Source organism: Meles meles, chromosome 1, assembly GCF_922984935.1.
Source record: "Meles meles chromosome 1, mMelMel3.1 paternal haplotype, whole genome shotgun sequence".
NCBI classification, from domain to species: Eukaryota; Metazoa; Chordata; class Mammalia; order Carnivora; family Mustelidae; genus Meles; species Meles meles.
In genome coordinates this window covers 65186157-65213058 of record NC_060066.1, presented here as the reverse complement: position 1 = coordinate 65213058, position 26902 = coordinate 65186157, and the positions used below count along the sequence as shown (strand labels likewise).

The following is a 26902-nucleotide window of genomic DNA, read 5'->3' as shown; positions in this document are numbered from 1 at the left end:
AGCAATAAAATGTGAAAAAGCCACAACAGAAAGATTTCCGCAGTCGAGGTCACAAAGAGGGAAAGAAGACTGGGAAACAGCTTGTCTCATTAGCACCATGGCAGTGATAAGGCTGCTTCCATAGAGGGGTTGCGGAACTTCCTCTGCACTCACCAGACTCCCAGGAGGATTCATTATTACTCACTCTTACTATTCTTCAGATTGAGAGAAGCCCAGAAAAGTGAGCCCTAGCTGGAGTAGAGATTACCATCTGGTAACTGAACATGATGGTAAATGAAAAGACTCCAAATGGTGTCTATTCTGGAGATGAACGTTTACTCAAAGGGTTTCAATTTTAGGCGTACATATGTACATGTGTCTTTGCTGGCAAATTAAAAAAAAAATAGAAAATGAGATGAATTTGAAAGTCCCCTGGGAAAATTATTTATGTCAGCCCTTATAAAGTTGTTGGACCACATACTTAGAACAGGAAGCAAATACACTGCTTTCTTCCCATTTTTCTTGCCAGAATGGACCCATCCACATAGGAGGGTGTGGGAACTGGAGGGTGTGGAGGGGTGCCCCGCAGAGATGGCGCCAGCAGTGAGATCAGGAATCCCAGTGCCAGCGGCAAATGGGTTACGCTTTAGGAAACATGTGTCTCTGAAGGCCAGACCTACAGGAGTACAGGAATCTAGGCAAACAGAACAAGTACAAATTGATGAGGTAAAAAATCACAGAAGCAGGCAGACAGGAAAGTCAGCACAGAGCATGACCAAAATGCTAGAACGTGAAGATCAGATGAAAGCAGTCTCTGTCAGTGCTTGCCACAGGTCCGGGAATTAACCTCATTGGGATCCCCAGGCCCTTGGTGAGATAAAGCAAGTCAGTATAAACTGTGAAAATGGGAGTAAGGAGGAAAGATACTCTGGGTCTCTTCCTCTACCCACTCCCCATGGACTCGTTTTCAGGCTGTCTCAGTGGTTTTCAATACTGGCTGCACATTCATCGTCTTGGGGGAAGTCTTAGAAAATATCCATACTTGGTCCCAAACCAAACTGATTAGGTCAGAATCTCTAGGACATAAGGCCCAGAAACCAGTAGATTTTAGAAGTTTTGCAGGTGAGGCTAACATCCACCAGGAGTGAGAAAGCACAAGTCAGTGTGGATTAGGAAACATTGTGCAATTATCCAGTTAATCATTGCTTAATTAGATTAATCCATTGCACAAAAGCTTGATACTTGTAGATTTGGAGCAGCCAGGGCAAGGGGGCTGGGTGTTTTTGCTTTGACCTCATTAGGTCATTAGGATGCCAGCTGCCTCTAGGAGATGTGATTTGGGTGGGACAGTTTTCTTCAGCAAAGACTGAAGATGCCGGAAAGCACTGACAGCTGAGAGATATCTTCTGGGAATCTTAATAGCTGGACAATAAGCCCTCCTTTGTAGAAGAAGATCCAAACTGGCGACCTGCCATGGTCCACACCTTGTAACTTTAGATCCATTCAAGGCAAGACTGGAAGCATCTCCTTCATGACTCTGATGGCTCCCTTCCTGGGGAGATCATCTAGAAGAAGCACAGTAAGGGGGCAAGTCATAGCCCATGCTGCCACACATCTTCCCTCTTCTGTATTTGTTGTAAATCCGTCTTGCTCTCAGCCGGAACCTTCCGGTCTCAGTGGCATGACTAAAACCTATGTCCCCAAGGAGCCTGATCCCCCTGTTTATTCTGCCCTTCTCAAGACAGGGTTGCTGCTTTGTCCATTTACCATCAAATCTGGAAAAGGAAGTACCAAGAGGAACCTGAGCGGATTCACTGCATGTCAAACCTGTTCCTTCCTGCCCTCATTATGTAACAATAGCCCTACTTCCTTATGATGACCGGGGTCCACTAGCCTTGCCAAGACGGTGATTACCCTCCCTAAGTGCCTTGGCACAGGGGCCTCCAGTGCCCCCACGGCAACGATAGCTTATGTTCAGAGGGACCCCTGCTCGTCTCCTAGAGAAAGTGTGCCTCTTTGGTGATCGTACCTTTTAAACCCGTAGAGCCAGAATTTCAGGGATGGAAAGCACACATCCCCAAGTGAGGCACTGGGACTGATACTGTTTTAGGATTTTAGAGCTGCCATAACAAACTACCACAAATTGGGTGGCTTAAAACAACAGAATTGTTGTTTTAATTATCATTGTTCTGGATGCTAAAAATCTGAAATCAAGATGCCCAAAGGCCGTGTGCTCCCTTGGAAGGCTCTAAGGAGGAATCCTTCCTTACCTTCTAGCTGCTGGTGCTTTCCTGCAGTCCTTGGCATTCCTTAGCTTGTGACAACGTAATTATAGTCTCTGCTTCTGTCTTCACATGACATTCCTCCCTCTGTGTGTCTGTGTCTGTATCTCTGTCCAGATTTCCCTCTTCTTAGGAGAACAGAAGTCCTTGGATTTGGGCCCACCCTACTCCAGTTTGACCTCATTTTAAGTTGATGTCTCCGCAAAGACCCTATATAAAAGACCCTATATAAAACCTAAGTCACATTTGCACCCACCCGAGGTTAGGACATTTGTTAGATCTTTTTGGAGGACACAATTCAGTCCTCAACAGAGGTTAAGCAGGGACCTTTCTAGCTTCCATCCTTGGTTCCTGGACCCATGTATTCTACCCATTAGGGATGTGGCATCATTAAAGGTCTTTGATTTTAGTTGTACTATTTCCTCGAATATGGCATCCCTTCTTTGTAAAGTATTGTTAAGCACCTGTTCCCGGGGTCTCTTATGGTGGTTTTCCTTACACTAACTAGAACATGCAATGCTGGTTCTTTGTCCACAAACACACTTTTGTGTATATTTGTTTTTCAGCGCTTATGAAAAAAGCTGGCACCACAGATGATAAATCCTAACTCTTATCTTTTTATAAGCTGTCTTTTTATTTTCAGAGAATAATTAAAATTGACCAGAAACTTGAGCATTTTCTCTTCTATTATTTTTTAAATTTTTTAAAAATCCCAGTATAGGGCATTTTCTCTTTTAAACAGAAGGGAACATTTTGTGATAAACATTGTCATTTTCTAAGGTTCCTTCATTTGAGAATTTATTTTTCATTTCGAGTTTTTGCAAAACTCTAGGTCCTTTAAAAGATGAATCCTTTAGTTTTCCCATGGGGTTTTATACAACATTTGAAATTGAAGCATTAAATAGCTTTTTAAAAAAGAAGGAACAGTTCCCAGAATTGAGATTTCCTAAATGTTAGCGTCAGTCTACGAACACATGAACCCACCCCTCTTCAAAAGGCAGAACAACCTTTCCCACATACTGGTCATGTTGGGATTGATAAACTTGTTTTTGTCACAGAAATTATGACCAGTTCTGATTTCTGACCAGTCGTGACCAGTGCAGACGTCTTGTTTTATTTAACCATTTAAGTGTCGCCATGCTATCAGTGAAGAGTGTTAGTTGATTGAAACTCCTCTTAAAATTATTTTTCAAATATTCTATATTTTTTCTGATCAATCCCTTTCTTGGAAAAACCTTGAAATGGTATTTTGATTGAGAGGAAATGCAAGTCATTTTCAGTCTTGGAATAATTTAACCTTTACTTTCCTCTAATAGTCATTGTTTTGTTTTGTTTTCCCTGACTACCTACATTTGTTAGGGTGATTTATTCCCTCAAATTCAAAAGTGGTAGAAAGAAAACAAGCAAAGAAATTCGTTGTATTTTCAATATTACTTTTAATTAAATGCTATTAAATATTTATGCAACCAATAATGTCAATACTACTTTTATCTGGATAAAGATATTATCTGGATGATAATATCTATCATTTTGATGATATTATCTGGATGAGAAAAAAGGAAACTAGACAAGAACATGCTGAGAGCCAAACTTGGAAATTTGGATATTATTGTATATTTTAACACTATCATCTATTATCTGGGTGAGATAATATTATCTGGATGAGAAATAAGGAAACTAGGCAAGAACATGCTGAGAGCCAAACTTGGAAATTTGGACATTATTATATATTTTAACACTATCATCTATTATCTGAGTGAGATAATATTATCTGGATGAGAAATAAGGAAACTAGGCAAGAACATGCTGAGAGCCAAACTTGGAAATTTAGACATTATTATATATTTTAACACTATCATCTATTATCTGAGTGAGATAATATTATCTGGATGAGAAATAAGGAAACTAGGCAAGAACATGCTGAGAGCCAAACTTGGAAATTTGGACTTTATTATATATTTTAACACTATTATCTATTATCTGGATGAGATAATATTATCTAGATGAGAAATAAGAAAACTAGGCAAGAACATGCTGAGAGCCAAACTTGGAAATTTGGACATTATATATTTTAACCTACTTTCACTAAGTATAGAAATTGAATTTGGTGAAATATTATCCCACTTTCTAAAATCAGGAATGTTGTTCTCTTTCTTCTTCTTTGCCACACAGTTTACTTTCAAATATAGAACTCATCTTTCATGTTTTTGTTCATTTCCTCACAACCCAACACATGTACCATAACATTTTGCTGATTGTTAGACATTTTCCCCATTTAAAAAAATTTCTATGTAATTTGTATTTTAATTGTTGTTAATTTGGAAATATTGTCAAGGAATGTCATAAAAATGTCAGTTTGTTTTTGTATGGCAACAAGCTTTCAGAGCAGGACTGGATATTCTGGCCAAAACTGAGTCAACAAGACTTTTATAAAAATTAGACCCCAGGTGTTTTCCTGCCTGCCCCCACCCCAATCCCCACCCCCACCTCACCCCGGATTTCCCTGTAGCTCCTTCCTGGTGTTTTAAACTACAAACTGAAGTGTCTTTGCAAGGACCCTCCTCTTTAGTTCCCAGAACTTCCTGTTTGGCTAAGCAGACTTACGCATAATCTTTATCTCCTGGAAATTGAATTAGATAATGCCTGTAGGGTATTGGGCATGTATAAAACACACTCAATAAATGGAAAGAATAGTCATGGGTCTCTTAATGCTCTTATTTGATTTAATTATTTCCCAAGAATCATAATTAGTAGGTACTCTTTTTTCCATTTCACAATGAGGAACCTGAGGATCCTGGATTTTAATTAACATGCATAAGGAGTGGAAGTGGTGGTTTTACTCCAATGCAAGGACTTTCATTATTAGCTTTACAACTAGTAAGAGGAATTCACATTGAAGGATGACTATTGATACACTGTATCCTCTGAATAGTTGCCTGTCACAAATAACAGCCCATTAAGGGAAGTGAATGTAGCATTTATTTGAGGATTGTTTTATCAGGAAGAATTCCTTTTGTTTCTTGTATGTATTCAGGACCAGAAGCTTGCTGAACCAGTTGCAAATATTCTAATTAATGCAGAAGTCATAAGGAATAAACAAACAATCCTTGAAACAAGCACACGAATTTGATATCACGTACTGAAGTAAATGTAGTAGCTTTGCACAGTGGCAGTATCGCAGCCAATGAGGTTTATCCGAGGCGCGATTATTGCTAATTGAAGTAAATGTAGTAAGCATCTCTCTAATTTTCCATAATAGTTTCTCAATTATAAGCCAATGCCATTTTTTTTATTTCAAATTGAGCAATACTCTAAAAGGTTGTTTGTTTCTTCAGTACTGTAGAAATCTGACTAGTTCAGAAAACAGCACAAAAAAATATTAGTAATGACCTTGTGATAAGCACTGGGTGCTTTTATGTAAGTGATGAATCACCAGATTCTACTCCTGAAACTACTATATGTTAACTAACTGGAATTTAAATAAAAACTGGAAATAATAAAAAAAAATTAGCAATGACTTTTCTATTTTTGCTCCTAAAATGGTGAAGTTTCTGTCAATTTGAAGAAACTTACTAGTTTAGAGCTATTGCATTTAGTAGTTTTGAAACAAGAATAATTTTTTTATCAATTTTGAAATAGTCTGCTGAAAATTGACACTTATTAGTGGCAATAATTTCAAGGGGAAATAGTTACATTTTCAAATAGGCTTCATTGCCATTCCTGTTGCTGGCAACCTCTCCATAAGAGATCTTGTATTTCTAGGCACTTCCATGTAATTCATTTCCTCTCCAAAAGGTTAAAAGTACCATCACATAAAGTTTGAAGGAAAAAGAAATACTTAACCAAAGATGTTAGTTAAGAAGGCAATCCATTTCAATCAAAAGATGTTTAAAATTAATGGGAAGTGATGTATATTTTTACATTTATTTATTTTCAACTAAATTAAGAGTTATAATAAGGGTAATATTCTAAGATTATACTTTAAATTTATTGCACTCATATTTCATAATTTAACTGCAGCTACAAGGGAATGTATGTATACATGGAAAGCAGCAATTTCAACTTTTTTATTCTTATGTATATGTAATGTATGTATGTATATGTGTGTATATATACATTAAAAATAGAAGACAGTTTATTATTTTTTTTAAGATTTTATTTATTTATTTGACAGATCACAAGCAGGCAGAGAGGCAGACGGTTGGTGGGGGGAGGCAGGCAGAGTGAGAGGGGGGAAGCAGTCTCCCCGTTGAACAGGGAGCCCAATGTGGGGCTCGATCCCAGGACCCTGGGATCATAACCTGAGCCGAAGGCAGGGGCTTTAGCCCACTGAGCCACCCAGGTGCCCCCCCCCCCAAATAGAAGACAGTTTAAATTAGAAATTACCTTTGCCTACTTAGATATAATCACCAAATGTTTGATATTTATTTTGAGAATAGAGGAATGATTTTCATTTATTTCTGGACTGATGAAAGATTGTTTCTTGCATGTGTCATATTCAGTGTTTTAAATACATTTATTAATAATCAATAAGATTACACTAAATGTGGAGAATTGAATTATGAGACCATGTGAAAGAGAACATTTACTTCTTCACACAGCACTGGAGAGCATGGAAGGATATTATTATAGAGACAATGTTTCAGTGGAAGAATTTCAAGCCCAGATAAATGCAGCCTCATTGGAAAAAGTCAAACAATACAACCAAAAGCTCAGGTATGTAATTGTTCATTTAAAAAAAAAAATAAGCTTTTATATTTTGGCAGGGACAAGATGAATTATGTTTTTGAAATACTCATTATTAAGTGATGGATGATTTTTTTTTGATAGAAAGTCTTTTTATTTAGGGTTTAATATTTCAAATATTCAATGAGTACACTTTTTAAAAATAAAATAGAAAAAATATTTGGGAATTTTTTGTGCTATTGTCTTAATTGCTGAAGAAGATCAAAAGTTAAATATTTATTACACCATCTCCAGGGGAACAGAAAGCATGGATATTTTTTAGGTGTCCCCAAGAGGTTACGGTGGATTAAGGATAAATAAAATAGGTTCCTTTATGTGCTATTAAACACCTGGCACCTTGACATAGAGAGAAGAATATGGTTAACACAGAAGATATGACACAGCATGTACTTGGTATTGGAAAAATATCTACTTTCAAATACATACATTAATGTTTGGATTTTGCTGTTTTTCCTCTCTAAAGATAGTGTATTGGCAGAATGATCATGGCAGGGAAAAGTAACCACAGTAAGTGAAAGGGAAATGTGTTATAATTCAAAGTTTTAATTTTTGACAAATTATTAGCATATATATCTCCCTCCTACCTTATGAATTATTCTGTGAGCAGGTCATCTTTTTAAATTACTTACAGTTTGTAGTTTCTATTTTTAAAAGAAAAATGTTCTCATTCTCCCTTAAGCCTTAATAATTCAAAATTAACTATTGTGACATTTGTCAGTTTTGTCCACAATATGACTAAACTCTGAGTATAAATTAATTCCTAAAATTCCTGTATATGGGGAGGTGATGGTTCTCATAGTTATGACCAATAGGATTTCTTTCACTACAGATGATTTGTCTTTCTCCTCCTGCCTCACACAAACCTGTCTCTTTTCCTTCATGCTTTATTCTGTTCCACCTTTCATCACTTGTGAAGCTCTCAGGCTCAAAGCCCCCAATATCTTTTTGATTTCCTGTTTTCTCTTCCTAAAATGTCGGTTGGAGATCCGATGAATCTGACTAAAATGTCTCTTGGACTATGCCCATTTTATTACCTAGTCCAGATCAGTATTTCCCAAAGGTAGATAATGTACTGATTTCTTTCACATGGAAAAACAAAAAAGTTAATCTTGAATTCTTAGTGTGTCCACTGACTAAGAAACACTGACTAAAAAAGCTTAAGCCCAGTCTTGTGAAAATCTTCAGTTAAAGACCATCATCACAAAAGACAACCTAGGCTTTTTGTTAACTGATCAAATACATTCATTTATATCTTTGAAATAAAGACACAAAATTAAAATATTTGTATAGAACACGTGGGCCCTGAAAACACATTCCCAGAGCCCAGTTTGACCACTGGTCTAAATGGTCAAAAAGTCTAGACCACTGCTGTCGCATCCTAACCGTCTCCTGTCGGTACCACCCAGTGTTGTTTTAAACTACTCAGGATTTTGCCTCCAGATAATAATTTTAAGTCATATCTTACTATGTCACTCTCTGGCTCACAGTATATGGTGATTTCTTATTGCCCCAAAAGGGAGTCAAAACATTCTTAGCATGGCAGTCAGGATTTTTCAGGACTTGGGGCCACCTGGCTGGCTCAGTCTGTAAAGCCTCTGATTTTTTATTTTAGTTCAGATCATAATTTCAGGGTCCTGGGTTGGGAACCCCCCTCCCTCATCACTCAGTGGGGAGTCTGCTTTCTCCCACTCCCTCTACCCCACCTCTCCCTGCTCACGCTCTCATGTGCACACCCCCACTCTCTCTGAAACAAATAAATAAATGACTCTTTAAAAAAAATAAAAGACTTTTCATGACTTGATCTGAGATTTCTTTTCTCCACCTATGCTCCAGCCATGCTGTCCTCTCATTTCCAGTCATGCACCATAGTTTCCTTCTCCCATGACTTTTCACTGTCCACCTAGCATCCGTGTCCTTTCTCTCCAGCAGTTTATGAAAGTACTATTCATATGAATCAGTGTCCAGCGCTAGCATAGTCTTCTTCATAAAATATTTTTCTTTTACTATTGTGCTGGGATGAGACACAAGAAGCAAAATTTCCCCCTATCAAGAATTTTAGGAATTAATTTATCTTCAGAGTTTATCCATACAATGGACAAACTGAAAAATGTCACAATAGTACTTTTGAACTCTTAAGGCTTAGGGTAGAACAAGAGCATTTTTCTTTTAAAAATAAAAGCTATAATCTGTAAGTAATTTAAAAAGAATCCATTAGATTCTCTAAAAGTCCCCTAGAAGATTCTGATGTGTAGCAAGTATTGCAAATCAATTCCCTAGATCCTGGAGCTCTCAAAGGATGATGCCCAGACTAGCAGGTCAATGCCATCTGCAAACTTCTTAAAAAAAAAAAAAAACAACTCTTGGGTGAGCCCAGCAATCTGTAGTGTAACAAGCCTTCCAGGTGGTTCTCATGCACGCTCAAATTCCAGAGCCACTGTACTAGGCTAAGTGAATGTCCACTCTGCCAGTCTCTCATTTTACTTCATTTATAGCTACTACAGAATTTAGCTTTTCTCCCTGATGATACGGTTATGTGTACAGATTTCTCATCTTCTTTATTCTATGATAAGCTCCTTAAGATGAGGGATACTTAAAAAAAAAAAAAGATGAGGAATATTTTTATCTTGGTGTTTCCTGTGGTGTCTATCAAAATATTTTGCCTAAGATGTTCTCCGAAATATATGATCAGTTGCATCAAATGTAACCTAGCTTTCACAACCCTGGATATTTTTTAAAACAGAAATATAATAGATACTCATATATAACAGATACCTGATAAGATGTTTAAGATTCTTTACTAAGAAAAAACAGCATTATACTAATGCATGCTATCTTCCTCACATAAGAAAACATTTTAATGTATCTTTTCTGGAGAAATATTTTGAAAAGCACATAAACTCCTCAGTAAAAATTAGTATCCTTGTCAGTAATTAGCTGCTCTATATCCTACTTGTTTCATATTTAATTTCCTTTACACAGGAAGACAATTATTTTCCTCTTTACTTTCAGTAATGCCTTCTCTTCCTGCTTACTTCTTGAATAAGGGTGTTAATTTCTTCCGTAATTTTTCCTGTTATTGTGTAACCACAAATATTCTGAAACTGCTTTTAGGCAATCTGTTCTTGGTCTGAGGGACTACAGGCCAACAGTGACCATTTCTTTAAAGGACCTTTTACTATCCATTGTAGAAAAATAGCTCTCAGGTGTCTCTAGCTCCTTGTAGACCAGAGTTGTTGTTGTTGTTGTTGTTTTAACACTTTCACAGAAAACCACTTCATTCTGGATGTTAATTTTTTTGCTGATTAGACCTCAGGAAAGGCCTTTTTAGCCATTCAGCCTTATAAGAGACTAAAAAACATAAATAAATGAACTAGTGTTTTAATAGAAAACATTCTTTAGATTACAAATTTCAGAAACCAAACTCAAAGCATATATAACAGGTATATCCAGGGGTGTGTCTGCAAAGTTGGATCCAAGGGTATGGATGTCAAGAATCCCTTTCTTTCCCTGTATCTTGGTACTCCTTTCCTCTCTGTGGGATTCATTTTCAGGCAAGATTGTTTCACATTTGAGTAAAGATGGTCAGTGAAGACCAGTGTTGGATTTAAAGAAGAGAGAGTGTCTACCCCCATTACCTCTCCATGAAGAGTTCCAGCAAAAGACCTGAGGAGGCACTCATTAGCCTGATCCAAGTCATGTGCCCATTCTTGGGTAGGCTTAGCACCACAGATCACTGGGCTATCAAAAAAATTGCAAAGTAAGGATGCTGGACAAGAGGGAACAATGGATCCCATTCTAGTTATAGAGATTTTTCCCAAACAGCAAATAGTTGGAAATAATTTGCTACTTAAAAGATGATGACAGTTATAATATCTATCAGTTTTTAAGAACATATTGAGGGGCGCCTGGGTGGCTCAGTGGGTTAGGCCTCTGCCTTCGGCTCAGGTCATGATCTCAGGGTCCTGGGATCGAGTCCCACGTCGGGCTCTCTGCTCAGCGGGGAGCCTGCTTCCTCCTCTTTCTCTGCCTGCCTCTCTGCCTACTTGTGATTTCTGCCTGTCAAATAAATAAATAAATAAAATCTTAAAAAAAAAACATATTGAGTCAGTCATAATGCTAGGTGAGTAATCTGGATTATTTAACAAACCAGTGAGTTTCATATTATCATCTCCACTTGAAGGGAAACTTACACAAATTTACCCAGATAATAAGTAGTAAAACCAGGATTTAAATTATAGAGTTTTTTCTCTGTAGTGTCTATACATTTTTGTACTATGTTAGGCCATCTTAGTTACTGGAGTGAACATAATATACTGAAAATACATTATCTGTTACTAAAGTGTCAGATACTGCCAAGTGCTCCCAATTGCCCTGATTTTGGACCAACAGTTATTCATTGTTTCAGTGTGCTCATGAATTTTCCATTTCTATGAAATTAAGAAAAACAGGGAAAGAACAAATAAATAAATCTATAAACAAATTATTGTAGATGGTGAAAAATGCAATGAAGAAAAACTGAAACAAGTTATCATACCAGTAGACAGGTTATTTAGAGGAGGTAGTTAGCAATGACTTAATTATTAAGTGGTATTTTGAGAAAAGACTGAATCAAAAGGAGACAGCCTTGCCAAAATTGGGGGGAAGTTCTTTCCCAAAACAGTGAACTGATGTACATAAATCATGAGAATAAGCTTATCATTTTTAAGGAAGACGAAGAAGGCCAAGAGGAGTCTAGACATTAAGGATAATACATGTTGAGAGATATTTGTAGACACTTGATTATATAGGGTTGTAGGCCATTATAGGTAGTATAGATTTAATTGTAAGTACAATGCAGAAGCTATTGGAAGGTTTTTGTTAAATTATTGTTGTCCGTTTGTATCTTATACGTTGTCCATTAGTATCTTCTACTGCAAATAACATCCAGAATGGCTGAAGTTTTCATTAAGTGAGCTGAGACCAGCTGGGTGGTCTGACAACTCCTCTTCCAGTCTCTGTGGAAATATAGACCATGCAGTACACCTGAGGAGTCTTTGCCATATGCATGATAGCCCTGACACTGGTTACCTGAAGACACTCTGATTTAGCTGTTACCCCCAATGAACAAGTTTCACCCAGCAGAAATGTTTAACAGCTCTAAAATATACCATGGTCTAAAATATACCATCCTATGCCAAATCAGACAAAGTTCTCGATTATTAAGAAATAATACCATGTAAGGATCTCCCTGATGTCTTCTATGCTTCCTCAAACCCAGTGAGGCAACTGATGAAATGGGAGAAAGTATTTGCAAATGACATATCTCATAAAGTGTTAGTATTAGAACTTAGAAACTCAACACCACCCCCCAAAAAACAACCAAATAATCCAATCAAGAAATGGGCAGAAGACATGAACAGACATTTCTCCGAAGAAGACATACAGATGGTTAATAGACACGTGAGAAGATGCTCAGCATCACTTATCATCAGGGAAATACAAATCAAAACTATAATGAGATATCACCTCTCTCCAGTCAGAATGGCTAAAATTAACAACACAGAAAACAAGATATTGGCAAGGGTGTGGAGAAAGGGGAACCTCTTACATTCTTGGTAGAAATGCAAAACTGGTGCAGCCTCTCTGGAAAAATGTATGACAGTTCCTCAAAAAGTTAAAAATAGAACCATGTTATGATCCAGCAATTGCATTACTAAGTATTTACCCAAAGGAAACAAAAATATTTATTCAAAGGGATACATGCACTCTAATGTGTATTGCACCATTATCAACAATAGCCAAATTATGGAAAGAGCCCAAATGTCCATTGACCAATGAATGGATAAAGATGTGGTATATATATTCAATGGAATATTACTCAGCCATTAAAAAATGCAATGAACTCTTGTCATTTGCAATGATGTGATTGGAGCTAGAGAGTATTATGCTAAGTGAAATAAGTCACTCAAAAAGACAACTGCCATACGCCTGGGTGGCTCAGTGGTTTAAGCCGCTGCCTTCGGCTCAGGTTATGGTCTCGGGATCCTGGGATCGAGTCCCGCGTTGGGCTCTCTGCTTGGCAGGAAGCCTGCTTCCTTCTCACTCTCTCTGCCTACCTCTCTGCCTACTTGTGATCTCTCTCTGTCAAATAAATAAATAAAATCTTTAAAAAAAAAAAAGACAACTGCCATATGATTTCACTTAAATGTGGAATTTAAGAAACAAAACAAATGAACATAGCAGGGGAAAAAAAGAGGCAAACCAAGAAACAGGCTCTTAACTCTGGAGAACAAACTGATGGTTACTGCAAGGAAGGTGGGCAGGGGAATGGGTTAAGGTTATGGGCTTTAAGGAGAGCATTTGTGATGAGCACTGGGTATTGCATGTAGGTGATGAACCACTAAATTCTATACTTGAAATTAATATTACACTGTATTTTAATTAACTGGAACTTAAGTAAAAATTTGGAGAAGAAAAAAAAGTAATAGCTTGTCAAGTGTTTAACTCAGAAATTCTAATCCAGAAATTTAGGAGAAGGGGCATTCTTATTCCCTACCTTCACCATCCTGATGCAGTTTTATTCTGTATCTTCTACCTCAGGCTTTCCTTTTTGTTCCCTCTGGCCATGAGCCATCTTTCCCATTAGCATCATTTTTTCCTGCCCTACATGGTTGTAATTTATCATTACCACACCCTTTGATTTTAATGTATCCTGCTTTTTGGCAAAAAATAACACTGCATGGTGATCAGTGAGACTAAATGTAATGTAAATGGAAACAGTATCATGTGTATTAAAATACTCCTTTTGGTTTGAGTAGTCTAGGTGGTTATTTAAATATTTTCAGTATAAAGTCAACAGAAAAATTAAAGGAAGCAAGTTGTATATTAGTTATTGAGATCATTTATTATTTTTGTGAAGTGATAATTTCATACTGAATTTTTTAGGGTTTATAATTTTGGATATCTAAATACAAATCCATCTCTTTACAGAAATAAACCAATAAAATATTCAAAGCATATATTCTCTTAAGGTATACCCTTGTGGATACAGAATTTTCTTTAAAGAAAGTTTTTTAAAAGGTAAAATGTAGTTTATATAACAAGCAGAAGGAAGATGGAAATCTTATCTTTGTTAACAAGAAATGCTATACAGATACCAATCTCAGAGGCATGTATTTTGAACGATTTTTTCAACTAAGAAATCTCTGGCCAGAAGTATGCCTGTGTTTGGGTATTCCCATGATAGCACCTCCATGAAATGTGTCATCTCTTTCTACTTCTGAGGAAGAGAAATGTCAGTGACTATGTTCTCCTGGCATAAGATAGATATCAAGGGTGGCATGGACTCATTGCCATTTTTTATCCTTAAGTACAGCTATCAAACAGCATGAGAAAATAAAGAACACCAGGACTTGAGCCTTTGCACCCATCTCGTCTCCTGAGATCATACCCCCATTCCTGTTTTCTGTCTTCCCTCAGAGTCTTCAGTCCATGAAAATACTCTTTTCTAGTCCTTACTTGGATGGCAAACAGTATGTCCAAGCTTGAAATGGTGTATTTTGATTGTCTGTTGATGAGGAACTGTGAAAGCTACCTTAAATCAACAAGAGTATGGATTTAATGAAATCTGAGAGAGAGACAATAAGAGAGGGAGAAGGAGATAGAACGAGACAGAGAGAACATTAAATAGGATATAAATAATGCCTTTGTCCTCCAGTTGTTTTCTTTATAAAGCTGCAGCTTTTTGAGTTATTAAGTGATGTGATGTTTTCTTTAATTAACTGGAAACATTCCAGATGCATATTTATCTCTATAGCAGTTTTATGTTTGTTTCTCATTTTATCCTTCAGCCGAGTTTCATTTTTTTTTTATATTTTAAGATGCATCCATATTTCTGTTTCTGTAAGACAAGGTGTAAACTCAGTGTGTATATTCAATCTCTTTCTGTTTTCAAACCAGGAACACAGAGTTTCCAGGTTGTAAATTTTGTTTTATATTAGAAGTGATTCTTCAATAGCAAAAGAAAAACATCTAAGTCTACAAAAAACTTGAATTCATTTATAAGGCTTAAAAGTTTCTGGAATCCTTTTCTATATATGAATTATATAAAGGATTTAACATTTACAGAATGTAAGTTATACTTAAGTGCCAAATTCTCACACAGGGTAAATCTAAAGGAACTGCTGGATACTGATATTTATTCAATCTGGGAAACAAACTGAGGGTTTTGGAAGGGAAGGGGTGAGAGGTAGGTAATACCTACCTGGTGGTAGGTATTATGGAGGGCAAGTATTGCATGGAGCACTGGGTGTGATGCATAAACAATGAATCTTGGAACACTGGAAAAATAAAATAAAGTTTAAATAAAAAAAGAAAAAAGAAATAAACCCTCCATGCTCACCAGACACCAGGGATCGTGCTTCACGTTGGGGCCATTACAGTACACAAGATGATGCTGTCACGCAGGAAAATTTTGCCTGTGGGTTATGATAAATATTAAAATTTTTCTAATAATTTACAGCGATATGTGAAAAATGTATGTAGAGAATGTGTAAGAATGTATGTAGGTGTGTAAGAAGGGAATCAATCTTAATTGGGGGTGGGATGGGAAGACTGTTGAAGGTTTTGGGAATGAATGCTTTGAGGGAGTGATATTGATGCAGAGATCTGAAGGAGATGGGCTTGCATGGGCTTGCAGTGTTTAAGGGACAGGGAATGGGAGATGAAGGTGTGCAGAAGGGGTATTTCCTAGCAGAGGGAAGAGCATGTGTAAAAATCATAAAGGAGGAAGGAGAAATTATAAAGTGTGTGTTGACTAGAATTCAAGAGGAAGAGGGGCGTGAGACAGATGTGTGAACAGAATCCCTCCCATACTTCCTTCACTAACAGTTCTTCCTCAGTTTCTTTAAGCCAGCTGTCGCCCAGGGCATGCTTCAGCTCTTTCCATGTGCTGAAAGAGTATAATTATTTAAGATCCATCTCAAATTTATCTTCCTGCAGGAAGCCTTCAGTTATAGCCTCAGCTGAAATTAATCACTTTCTTTTTTAAGACATAATAATTTCTTTGATTTCATTTGTTTTACTTGGACTTGAGTGTTATTTACCTGTCTTGCTAAGTACATATGAGGGCAACCAGACCCTAGTTCTCCACTGTGCTTGGTACGTAGTAAGTACCATAAAAATAGTTGAATTGAATTGGAAATCAGGTTAATTGCAACATAATGGTTCTTCTATTTTTGTGCTATTAGCATTTTATTGAATTTATTCCAGTATCCAGGCTACTTCTTTTTATATCCAGAAGATTAAGTGCTATTTGAAGGGTACAGATGCTGACTCTGTTGGATACCTCTCTCTCAAGAAAATTATCAGTGTAGCCAAGGTTCATAAATTTCACATGGGACAAGATCCGATAAAGTCGACATTATAAAAAAAAAAAAAAAAAGTCGACATTATAATGACACTTTCAGAACTTCAGTATTTGAGAAATACTGTAATTCCATTAACGTTGCCACCATTGCTTTCTGGGACTGAGATGTGGCTGCATATACATTTATGCATGTAGTCTTTAATTTATCTGGACTGTACTTACTCTTGTCTGCATTCAGATGAACTCATTTGTTCTTGAGAAGCTGTAATTATGTCTAATATTTATTTTTATGTTACTTTAAGGGAATTTTTAATGCAGGTTTTAAATAAGGACAGCAAATGAGATTCATATTAATTATGTGTTTTCACATTTTTGTGATAAATCTTTCATTGTAATAATATTTATCAAGGATGAATAGATATTCTGACTGACAAGGAGAAGCAGATCATCTTTAAAAGAATCTTTTATCTCCCTGATATGAGGAATTTGAGAGGCAGGGTGGGAGGTTTGCAGGGTAGGGAAGGAAAAAATGAAACAAAATGGGATTGGGAAGGAGACAAACCATAAGAAACTCTCTCTTTCTCTCTTTTTTAAAAGATTTATTTATGTATTTATTTATTTATTTGACAGAGATCCCAAGTAGGCAGAGAGGCAGGCAGAGAGAGAGGGGGGAAGTAGGCTCCCCACTGAGCAGAGAGCCAGATGTGGGGCCTGATCCCAGGAGCCTGAGATCATGACCTGAGCAGAAGGCAGTGGTCCAATCCACTGAGCCACCCAGGAGACTCTTAATCTCACGAAAGAAGCTGAGGGTTTCTGCGGGAGGAAGGGGTATGGAGAGGGTAGTTGTGTTATGGACATTGGGGAGGGTATGTGATATGGTGAGTGCTGTGAAATGTATAAATCTGACAGTTCACAGACCTGTACCCTTGGGGCAAATAATACATCATGTTAATAAAAATATTAATAAAAATGATGCAGTTTAGTAGTAAAAGCAGAAAGATAAAACAAAATCATCTTTTAAAGAAAAGAAAAAAAAACCTTTGAAGAAAATTGCCTTCAAAGGGAAGATCAAAGTTCTTTTTGCTCAGAATTTCCTTTGGAATAAATGAGAGCTAGAAGTGTCACAAAGCATACCCTGAAGAATCAGGGAAATATACTCTGTGAGGAAAAATTGTCAGTGCTTATGGAAGCAAGATTTTTATTTTTAACTCTGCTGACGTTTCTAGCTCATCACAAGGACAGTCTTAAAAAACTATATTCAAGTCATCTTAGTCAAGCTCTTCTGTGAATTGTTTCCTATTCCTTTTGTTCATTGCCTTTTTGCTAACATTTCAAACTTCTTTTGTCTGGTAGATGTACCATGGAACCTTTGCCCCGATACTAGTCAGGAAATTTAGCTTGGGTCTAGAACTTTTTTTTTTTTTTTTTTTTTTTGGGTCTAGAACTTTTGATTCCAAAGACGTAACCATGACTTAAAAGAATTTTAGGTAGATTCACTAAAGATCATTATTTGTGTGAAGCACAGAACATTATGTTTATAAAATTAGCTGTCTAGTAACATGGACCACCCAACTTCAACTGAGAGCAAAGTTCTGTCTTCTATAGATTCAAGTTTGTGTCATTCTGTGGGTTATACAGAAAGAAAATCAAATATATTTTTGGCTGGTTTTTGGTAGTTTCAGCCAGAATGACTCTAATTAGCTAAACTGTTTTGGCCATTTCTTCTCCATTTTTCCTGGCACACCCCCAAATTCATGCCCCAAGAGGTCTCACCAGCTCCCATAAATTAGTCTTTTTCTTTATATTTCCTTGTACACCTCTATTATAACATTTATCACATCATGCATTGTATTCTTTTTATGTGTTTCTGTTTCTCTTTTTCCCATGTCTTTTTCTTTTATCATTGCTGATAAGTTATCTGTTAATAGATGACTAGTAAATGTTTGTATGTGTCAAAAGCTGAGGCAACCCAGCTAGGAAACAGAATATAAACAGCAATGGGTTCCTGACCGACATCATGATGACTTCAACATAATATTTAGAGAATGGTATGGACTTGTAATGTCAATGATGAAAGAATCTTCCTAGCCATTCCCATTCTGTTTTGGGCATGTTCTTCATGGTTCAACAATATTTATTGTACCCTTATATACAAATGCAGGAATGTGATATAGCATGGAAAATACAGAGATGAATCAGGCAGTACGTCCTTGAGAATCTGAACGGAGAGGAAGAGTGAATGTGGTAAACAGGCTATTTCAAAATACCCTACTAACACCATGGTGGAGGTAACAGAATGCCCAGAAACACACAAGAACACCTAGGAAAGACCGAGGAGCTTGGGATGGGATGCTCTGATACATGATGGCCAGTGGGCCAGGAGAAGAAGGGGAGAGAAGCTATTTCAGGAGGAGGGAACATTATGAGCGAAGACCTGCAGAAACATATAGGGCAATACAGGAGGCAGGGCAAAAAGGAAGCAGGGTTGGTGGGCAGGAGGGGGACCACAGTGCCGGGGTTGGAGGAGGGGAGTTTGCATTTTAAACTGAGCACTTTGGTGATACCAGTGGGGGCAAATTAGGGGTGAGAACAAGTCTAGAGTCAGAGAGACTGGTTAAGGAGCTACTAAGATCATTCTGGTAAGGGATAATAACCCTGAGAAGACAAAAATGAAGATGGAGAGGAAGGCATAGATTTTAGAAATATGTGAGAAAGTCTTCCTCATTGAATACATATGGAGGGAGAAGGAGACCCACTGGATTGGACACTTGGATCATTGTCTGATATAGTGAGGGAACAAGAGAAGAAGCGCCTTCAGGATGGGGAGTGGCAACATACTGAATTGAAGTGGATTTCATGGAGCATTTACATTCAGGAGGCTCTATCCAGTAGGCTGGAGACACTCATATAGAGGTAAATAGATGAAACCAAAATCATACATGAGATTTCCCAGGTGACAGTGCCATGTATACAGAGAGGTGAAGTGAATTGCTCCAAGTCAGGCAACTGGCAATGAGGGGCAAAGTCTCAAACTTGTTATTTCCAGCTCTAAAATGTATGCTTTTGTTACAGTGTTCCACTGCTTCTCCAAAGTAACAAATGATCCCAGTAATCCTGGGTGTGGCTTGGGAAAATGATTTAATGGAGTTTTAATTACTTACAATGGAAGAATAGTTACGTACAACACAAACACGTGAAATCTTCTTTGAAAAAAAGGAGAATTTTGAAGTGTTTTAAAGGACACAGAAGAATTCTGGTTTGTTTTCTCTGAAAAGGGAGGTTTTCACAGCTGTAGAACTAGAGAAGAATATCTGACAAAGACCAGAGCAGAAGAAAAAGGCAAAAGGGACTAAAATTGTTGAATCTCACTGTTACTTGAAAACAGAAGAAAGTATCTCTCTAGAGTTTGGCTGTCCATCAAACTCACTAATGTATTTTTGTCCTTGTAATGAATGCACTGCATCAAATATTACACACTGTCAGAGAAGGAGAAATCATCTGCATACATTTTAAAAGGCATCAGAAGGATTATCAGCCATGTTCTTTGCATCAAATTCCAAAATTAAGTATTGAAATATGTACCATGTAACATTACATATAATACTATATAATTAAAATTATGTAATGATACATTATAATTAAATATTAAATAGGATAATACTCAACTTAGGATAGAATAATATCTAACTTAGAATATTTTCCTTTGCCTATTCAAATATTAAGATTTTAGTCATGTAAGTTTAAAAGCCCATAGTTCTATTCCATTCATAGCATATTTTATATAATTATGTATACATTAGTAAGTTAAAAGCCTCTTAGATGTGCTTCAGTTTGTGAAAGCTTTGAACTTCACCTACTTGAGATATCAGTGAACTCAGATGTAAAATTAGACACATTCAGAAAACACAACGGAGGATAATAGATGAACAAATCCCCTGCTAGTCTTATGGAGAAGCATTTTTAGTTGATCTAATGACATTCATAGTATTTCTTATGGGCCAAGTGAGAAAAAGCAGAAACATTCTTAGTAGACCAGGTGGATTTAGATCATGGGAAAAAAATTTCAGTTAGTTTGTAAATATGAAATTTCTACAGTAAAATGAATAAGAAGAAACAGAGGGCTATTGATCTGGAATTGCCTGCTTCATTATTACACCAGAGGATGGAGAGTCAGTCAAACCTGGATTCCATTCCCCACGCTTACCTTGACTAATTGTACAACTTAGGTCAAATTCTTAATAACTCTGAGCCTTGATTTCCTTATTTGTCCACTGGAGCTAGTGATGCTTCATAAGCTGCTATGAGTATTAGCTGAGAGGAGGTGCGTACAATCTTCAATATTTGCTTAACGTGAAGAGTAACAAATCATGAAGACTTGTATCTGAAGATGGATTTTCATGGAAGAAAACGCATTGGTTTCTCCAAGGTCTTTGTTTGTTGGGACAGCTGACCTCATTGCCCAGTGGCAATGGGGAACTATCTTCTAGTGAGACAGAGAGGGAACTTGCCTAAAAATACTATGCAAAATGGAGCTAGAAGATTCTTATTTGTGCACAGAAATATTCCTGAGAATAAGCCAGATACTGCGTTTGATTTCATACCAGAAAGCTAAGAGGATAAGAGATGATGGTGGAAAACTGTCCAGAGGATGTATAGCCCTCACCGTGCTTCCAGTCCTAGATTTAGCCCAAAGGCAGAAAAGATGGCTGCCCAGCTCCACTATGGATAATGTGGCAGAACACTTTGAAGCACTTTAAATGAGAGTACTAGGAGCAGGAACTTTTTTATATACTGTGGAAATAAAAGCTAAGTGGAACATAATGGCACTCAGCTCTGCTTCACAGCATCATGAATACTACCAGATTCTTTAGGCAATTAATGAAAGATTGTCATTAAAGTCATTCATGTTATTCTGTACTCAAAAATAAAATTTATGAGGGCTGACTGGGTGACTCAGGCAGTTAAGCTTCCAACTTTAATTTCAGCTCAGGTCCTGATCTCAGGGTTGTGAGATTGAGCCCTGCATCAGGCTCTGTGCTCAGTGGGGAGTCTGCTTGAGATTCTCTCTCTCCTTCTCCTCCTCCCCCTTACTCTCTCTCTAAATAAAGTAAGTAAATATTTTTTAAATAAGTAAATAAATAAAAATTATGAGTGAAATTGTGATTCCCCATATTCAATAGTTTATGTATACTTTGAACAACACTGTGTATACTGATATTTAAAGCTTTTAATAGGAGAAATGAGCTAGTTTCTTGCTTAGTAACTTATCTAGGTTAGGATGTCAGTATAGTTTGCAGGAGGAGATGTACACTTAAACTCTCTCCATGCCTGTTTTAATAACTCATATAATAGAAAACAAATTGATGGGAAGGGAAGGAAAAAAATCAAGAGCAATTTCTTAACAAAAGTCCAGTGAAATTATACTGTCACCTGTAAATTATGAATAACTATTACCAGTTATATTTTTCTAATTTAGATGATGTTAAACCATCAATTTAAAAAATTCTGATTAATAACGAAAATGACTGTAGAGGTGATAGGTTTTAAATAAAAACAAATTCTTATGTTTGTATTCAATTTTTATACACTTTTGGTTCATAACTGACCAACTAACCTTCAAATATCACTTAGTGCAGTGGGGCCCCCATGCATGATTGTTTTGTGACTCACAGCACATGTGTACCAGAATGCAAGTTTCTAAAGGAGCCTGTTCATGGATCTATCACTAAAACATGGAACACTGCTTTATACCCAAAAAGATGTTCAAAAAATATTTTCAAAGTCACTGAGTGAAAGTACTGACCACACCTTCTTATGTACAGAAAACCATAGCGTAGGATGAGTTGTTTTGATTTGTTGTTTTACTCTCAAGTCCCTAAATGCCATAAAGTTTTCAGAAGATTTAGGGAAATTTATAGTAAGTTTATCAACAATAAGGACAAGAGGGAGGTCTTTTAAGTTTCACATCATTTACTTCTTCTCTTCTATTTAATACAACATAGCAGATCTATGACAAATAAGGGATAGAGCTGTCTCTATCTCCCTCTCTCTTTCCCTTCTCCCTCACACCTACCCTCTCTCCCTTGTCTGTCTTATCTATCTCCTCCTCCTTTCTTTACCCTCTTTTCCTTTTCTTTCTTCTCTATCCTTCCTTTTATTTTCTTTAATTTATTCATTCAACTACTTCTTATATATGCTGAGTAATATCCCAATGGCTGTTGGGAGATTAGGGAGAAAGACCATTTCTCATGTCTTCCCTTCTCTCCAGAAGATAAGTAGCTTTCTACAGATTTAAATTCCATGGCCTGAATGGACTATTCTTTTTTTCACTCTTAAGATTCTCCTCATGCTGTAAAGACCCTTCATTCCCTTTGCCTAAGGGCTACTTGTCGTAATGTTCACTTTAGCACTCTGCTAAACCATTTTAGATCACTTATCACACTGACTGTAATTACCTGTTTATTGCCCTCTCTCAAATCTAGCTTCTTTGCAAGTAAATAATTGTCTTATTTTCACCCTTTAATCCACAATACATGCCACTGTACCTAACTTATTATTTATTATTATTGTCTATTGAACAAATGAACAAATTATGATCATTGCTTATTGATCAAATGAAGAAACACTCAATCCGGAGTTTAGAGATGTGCATATTTGGGTCTCTTGGAGGGAAAAAAAAAAGACTCAAGAGAGTGTTCAAAGTGGGAATAGTGAGGTAGGGCACAAAACAGGTGTTGGAGGAATAGATAAGGAAGATGAGTGCATGGAGGGAGGCAGAAAAGGCAAGCTTAAGTGAATGTGTGAAAACCAACAAAGCACAAGGTTAATGTTAAAAGACTTAGTGAATAGAGAATTGAGGGTGACTCCTATATAAGAAGAGATTGAGAAAACAATGTCTGGGATTGGACAGTGTAAAGTCATTTTCATTGACATCGTTAGGCAGAACGATTTGTAAAGGGTGATGGGTAGAGGTCTGGCTACAATCAACTGAGGGAAGTGGGTTGCAGGTTTGGAAGTGGGATTAGCAAAGTAGACTTCTTTAGGAGAAATTTAAATGGAAGAGGAAGGAGGTTATCAGACAGTATCTAAAAGATTAAGAGTCAGTGCAAATTTATTCTCATTAGTTCATCTAGTTAAGAATGAAGTTGATCGAACTTACTGTTCTTTGTGGGAAGGACTCAGTAGTGCATAAGAGTCCTCATTGTTAAGCAAAACTGATTCTCATTTGCCCTTAAATTATTTACTTATGCTTCATTTAACAAATATTTACTGAGCAACTGCTTTGGGGCAGGCAGTGTTTCAGGTGCAAGTCATAAGTGAAATGATGTAGTCCCTGCCCTCATGGACATTATATTCCATTCCAAATAGTTCTTTAAAACTTACCTTTGATCATTTTGCACATCTGAGGAATGAAATTAACCAAAGACAGTCACAAGAGAGCTTTAATTAATTCATTCATTTTTCACTTACCCATATTCTGGTAATGATGTCTTTCTAATTTCTGTGTATCTGTACTTCTAGTTTTATTACCTTTTCCCTGCCCTTCTCTCTGAAGCAGATGTCTACAGTTATTTGTAAGAGGAGACTCACCTCTGAATAGTTGTCTGCCTTAGTATCTTAGAAGTCAGTAACAGTTCCACACTGCCTCAAATGATTTTAATTATGTACTTTTGAAGTTGAAGATAGGGCAGTCTTTTTCGTACAGTTGTCTTTTTCCTATTATAAGGCTCATAAACAAAATAGTGAGTATATATATATTTTTGTAATGGAGGAAACTTACGCTTGGCAATTTTTTCTTGACCAGTAGTTACCATTCATGATAGATGATTTCCTGTTCTTTCTGACACAGACTTCCTTGTTTTGAAGGAAGACCCATTTTCTTTGGAAATGATTTAGAGCTGTCACTTATCAATAAATTTAGGAAATTTAATTTAGGTACCTTAGGAAGTTTATTTACTGTAACAAAATATATTGAAAACCCATAGTTGTGGTTGGTGCTATGCAAGGTAATTGAGTAATAAAGATAAACTGTGCATTGGCTCTGTCTTCAAGGTGCTAGTAGTTGGGGGGAAAGAAACATGTAAACAAATCCTTGCAGTACACAACAGTAGATATCAACATTATGGAAGGTACTAGGTGCTGGAGAAATGGAAGAGCCTTTGACTCTGAAGATACTGAGGAAGTTTGAGAGAGGAGGTGATGTTCAACGTGGGTCTTAAATAATGAATAATAATGGGAAGTGATGCCAGCAAGATGATGGTACAGTAGTTTCCAGTGTCCCCCCACTTACAGAAACGTTAATTTGAACAAATATCCATGAACAAAATTACCTTAACAGAAACAAAAGATACTAGGTGAAGGATTATAGCACCTGAGTGGATCATGGAAATAAGAAAATATGCATTATATTACCCCCATCAACCCTCCCTTAAACCTGGCTAACCCAGGATAAAGAGATACACACTCCCCATGGAGAAAAAAGAGTGATGTGAGCACCCAACTTCACCAAAATCCCAAGAGTCAGGCCTACATCAGTGCCAGAACAACCCCCATGACCTCAGGCTCCAGGTGGGCTCCTGTGGAACCCTGTGGACCCAAGCACCAAGCCTGCCTGCCTGCTGACCAAGGCATCAGACTTATTCATCCATGGACCCTGCTGGATGTCCTCTTTTACCCTAGAATCTCTGGATGGTCTAGCTGGTAAAAAAGTTTTATAAAGACTGGAAGGCAGTTTATAAAGACTGGAAGAGTTCTACTTCTTCAAATGCACAGACACCAAGACCATAACGGACACCAAATAAGACCAGAAGGATCTTGAATAATCAAAGAAGTATGACACCACGAAAGTACATTAATAAAGATCCAATAACTGACCCAAAATAATGGAGATCTATAAACTGTTGGACAGAAAATTCAGAATTTTCTTAAAGAAATTCAGTGAATCACAGTGGAAGCAAACACAGATGACTAAATTAGGAAAGCAATATATGAACAAAATAAGATGTTCAAAAAAGAAATAGAAACCATTTAAAAAAAAAAACCAAAAAACCAGAAACCCTAGAGTTGAAGAATGCAATGACTTAACTGGAATTTAATAGAGAGCTTCAACAGCAGATTCAACCAAGCAGGGAAAACAAAAACAAAAACAAAACAAAACAGTGCACTCAAAAACAGGACATTTGAAATTATCCAGTTAGGGGAACAAAAAGAAAACAAAGCCAAAAAAAAAAAGAAGATGCAAAAGAGTGAAGAGAGCCAACATGAATTATAGGATACCACTAAGAGAAACAACCTGCACATTACTGGGGTCCCAGAAGGAAAAGAGATGGAGAAAAGGTCAGAAAGCTTACCTAAAGACATGGTTGCTGAGAACTTGAAGTCCAGGGAGAGATTTGGACATCCAGGGTTATGACGCACATAGGCCCTCCAGAAGTTTCAACACAAAATAGATCTTCTCCAAGACACATTAAAATAAAAATATCTAAAGTCAAAGACAAAGAGGAATTTTAAAACAGCAGGAGAAATAATATTTCTCATATACAAGATTCCCATGAGTACAGTGGATATCTCATCAGAGACCTTGCATGCCAGAAGAGAGTGGGGTGAACCAAAGAACATTATGCAAAGAGAAATAGGTCGAAAAGAATTACAGAAATCTAGAATATATGGAATCTAGAGGGAGAAGAAAAGGAAGAAGAAATAATGTGTGGACATGTGTCTGTACTTAATAATACTATGTTGAACAAAGGAAATATGCTTAGTAGAGAGTAAATAGTAAGTTTTAGGTTCATTCATCACTTATTAAAAAAATGGTAACTGGGGAGATGATATGTTAATTACCTTGATTGTAGTAATTATTTCCCTACATATGTCTATATCAGATCATCATAGTGTATGCCTTAAATATATATATATAAAATTTTATTTAAAAATTCTGAAGAATGAATAACAGCTCTATTATGATGCTAGCTAATATTGAGTGACTGGCTCTGTGTTAAGTACTGTAGTAAAGGCCTTGAAAAATAAAGGGAAGCATAGCCTTTTTAATAGATTCTAGTATAAAAGTATAAAAGCTAAGAATTAGACATTTAAAACTCAATGTAATCGTGCTTCATCATGTTTAATTTCATCTTTTCTTATTTATAACTGAGCAAGTATTTTGCTGGATCCTTTTTGCTAGTCATTTAGAGGTGAAACAACACTACTGTGTGTGAGTTTTGCAAGGAACCCAGTGAATATTTTTCTCTTGATATAGCTGTCTCTCACTGAGGATGGATCATTGAAACACCCTTCCTCTCTAATTATAGGTTCCAATGACTATTAAATACTTTCCTTTAAGTGTTGCTTTTCAGTGTTAATTGAGATGTAGCCTAGTGTTTCTAAGCTTAGGAAGAAACTTTTCTGCAAATAATCCTTCTTAAAATGTGCATAGTATCATTTTATCTATAAACTAAGACATTTAATATATTTCTTGGAGCACCTGGGTGGCTTCATTGGTTAAGTGTCCAGTTTGTGATTTGGGCTCAGGTCATGATCTCATTAATCATGT

General features: G+C 36.7%; 1 protein-coding gene and 1 pseudogene across 3 annotated transcripts in view; both read left to right on the top strand.

The window, feature by feature from the left end:
* PREX2 (phosphatidylinositol-3,4,5-trisphosphate dependent Rac exchange factor 2) overlaps positions 1 to 26902 on the top strand; it is a 331391-nt gene that overhangs the window by 239778 nt on the left and 64711 nt on the right. For all 3 annotated transcript variants that reach the window (XM_045979892.1, XM_045979882.1, XM_045979874.1), the window contains one exon: positions 6863 to 6977. In XM_045979892.1, coding sequence (XP_045835848.1) covers positions 6863 to 6977 — 115 coding nt within the window. The remainder of the gene's footprint in view (positions 1 to 6862; positions 6978 to 26902) is intronic.
* Positions 5417 to 5565, top strand: LOC123927838 (annotated as a pseudogene).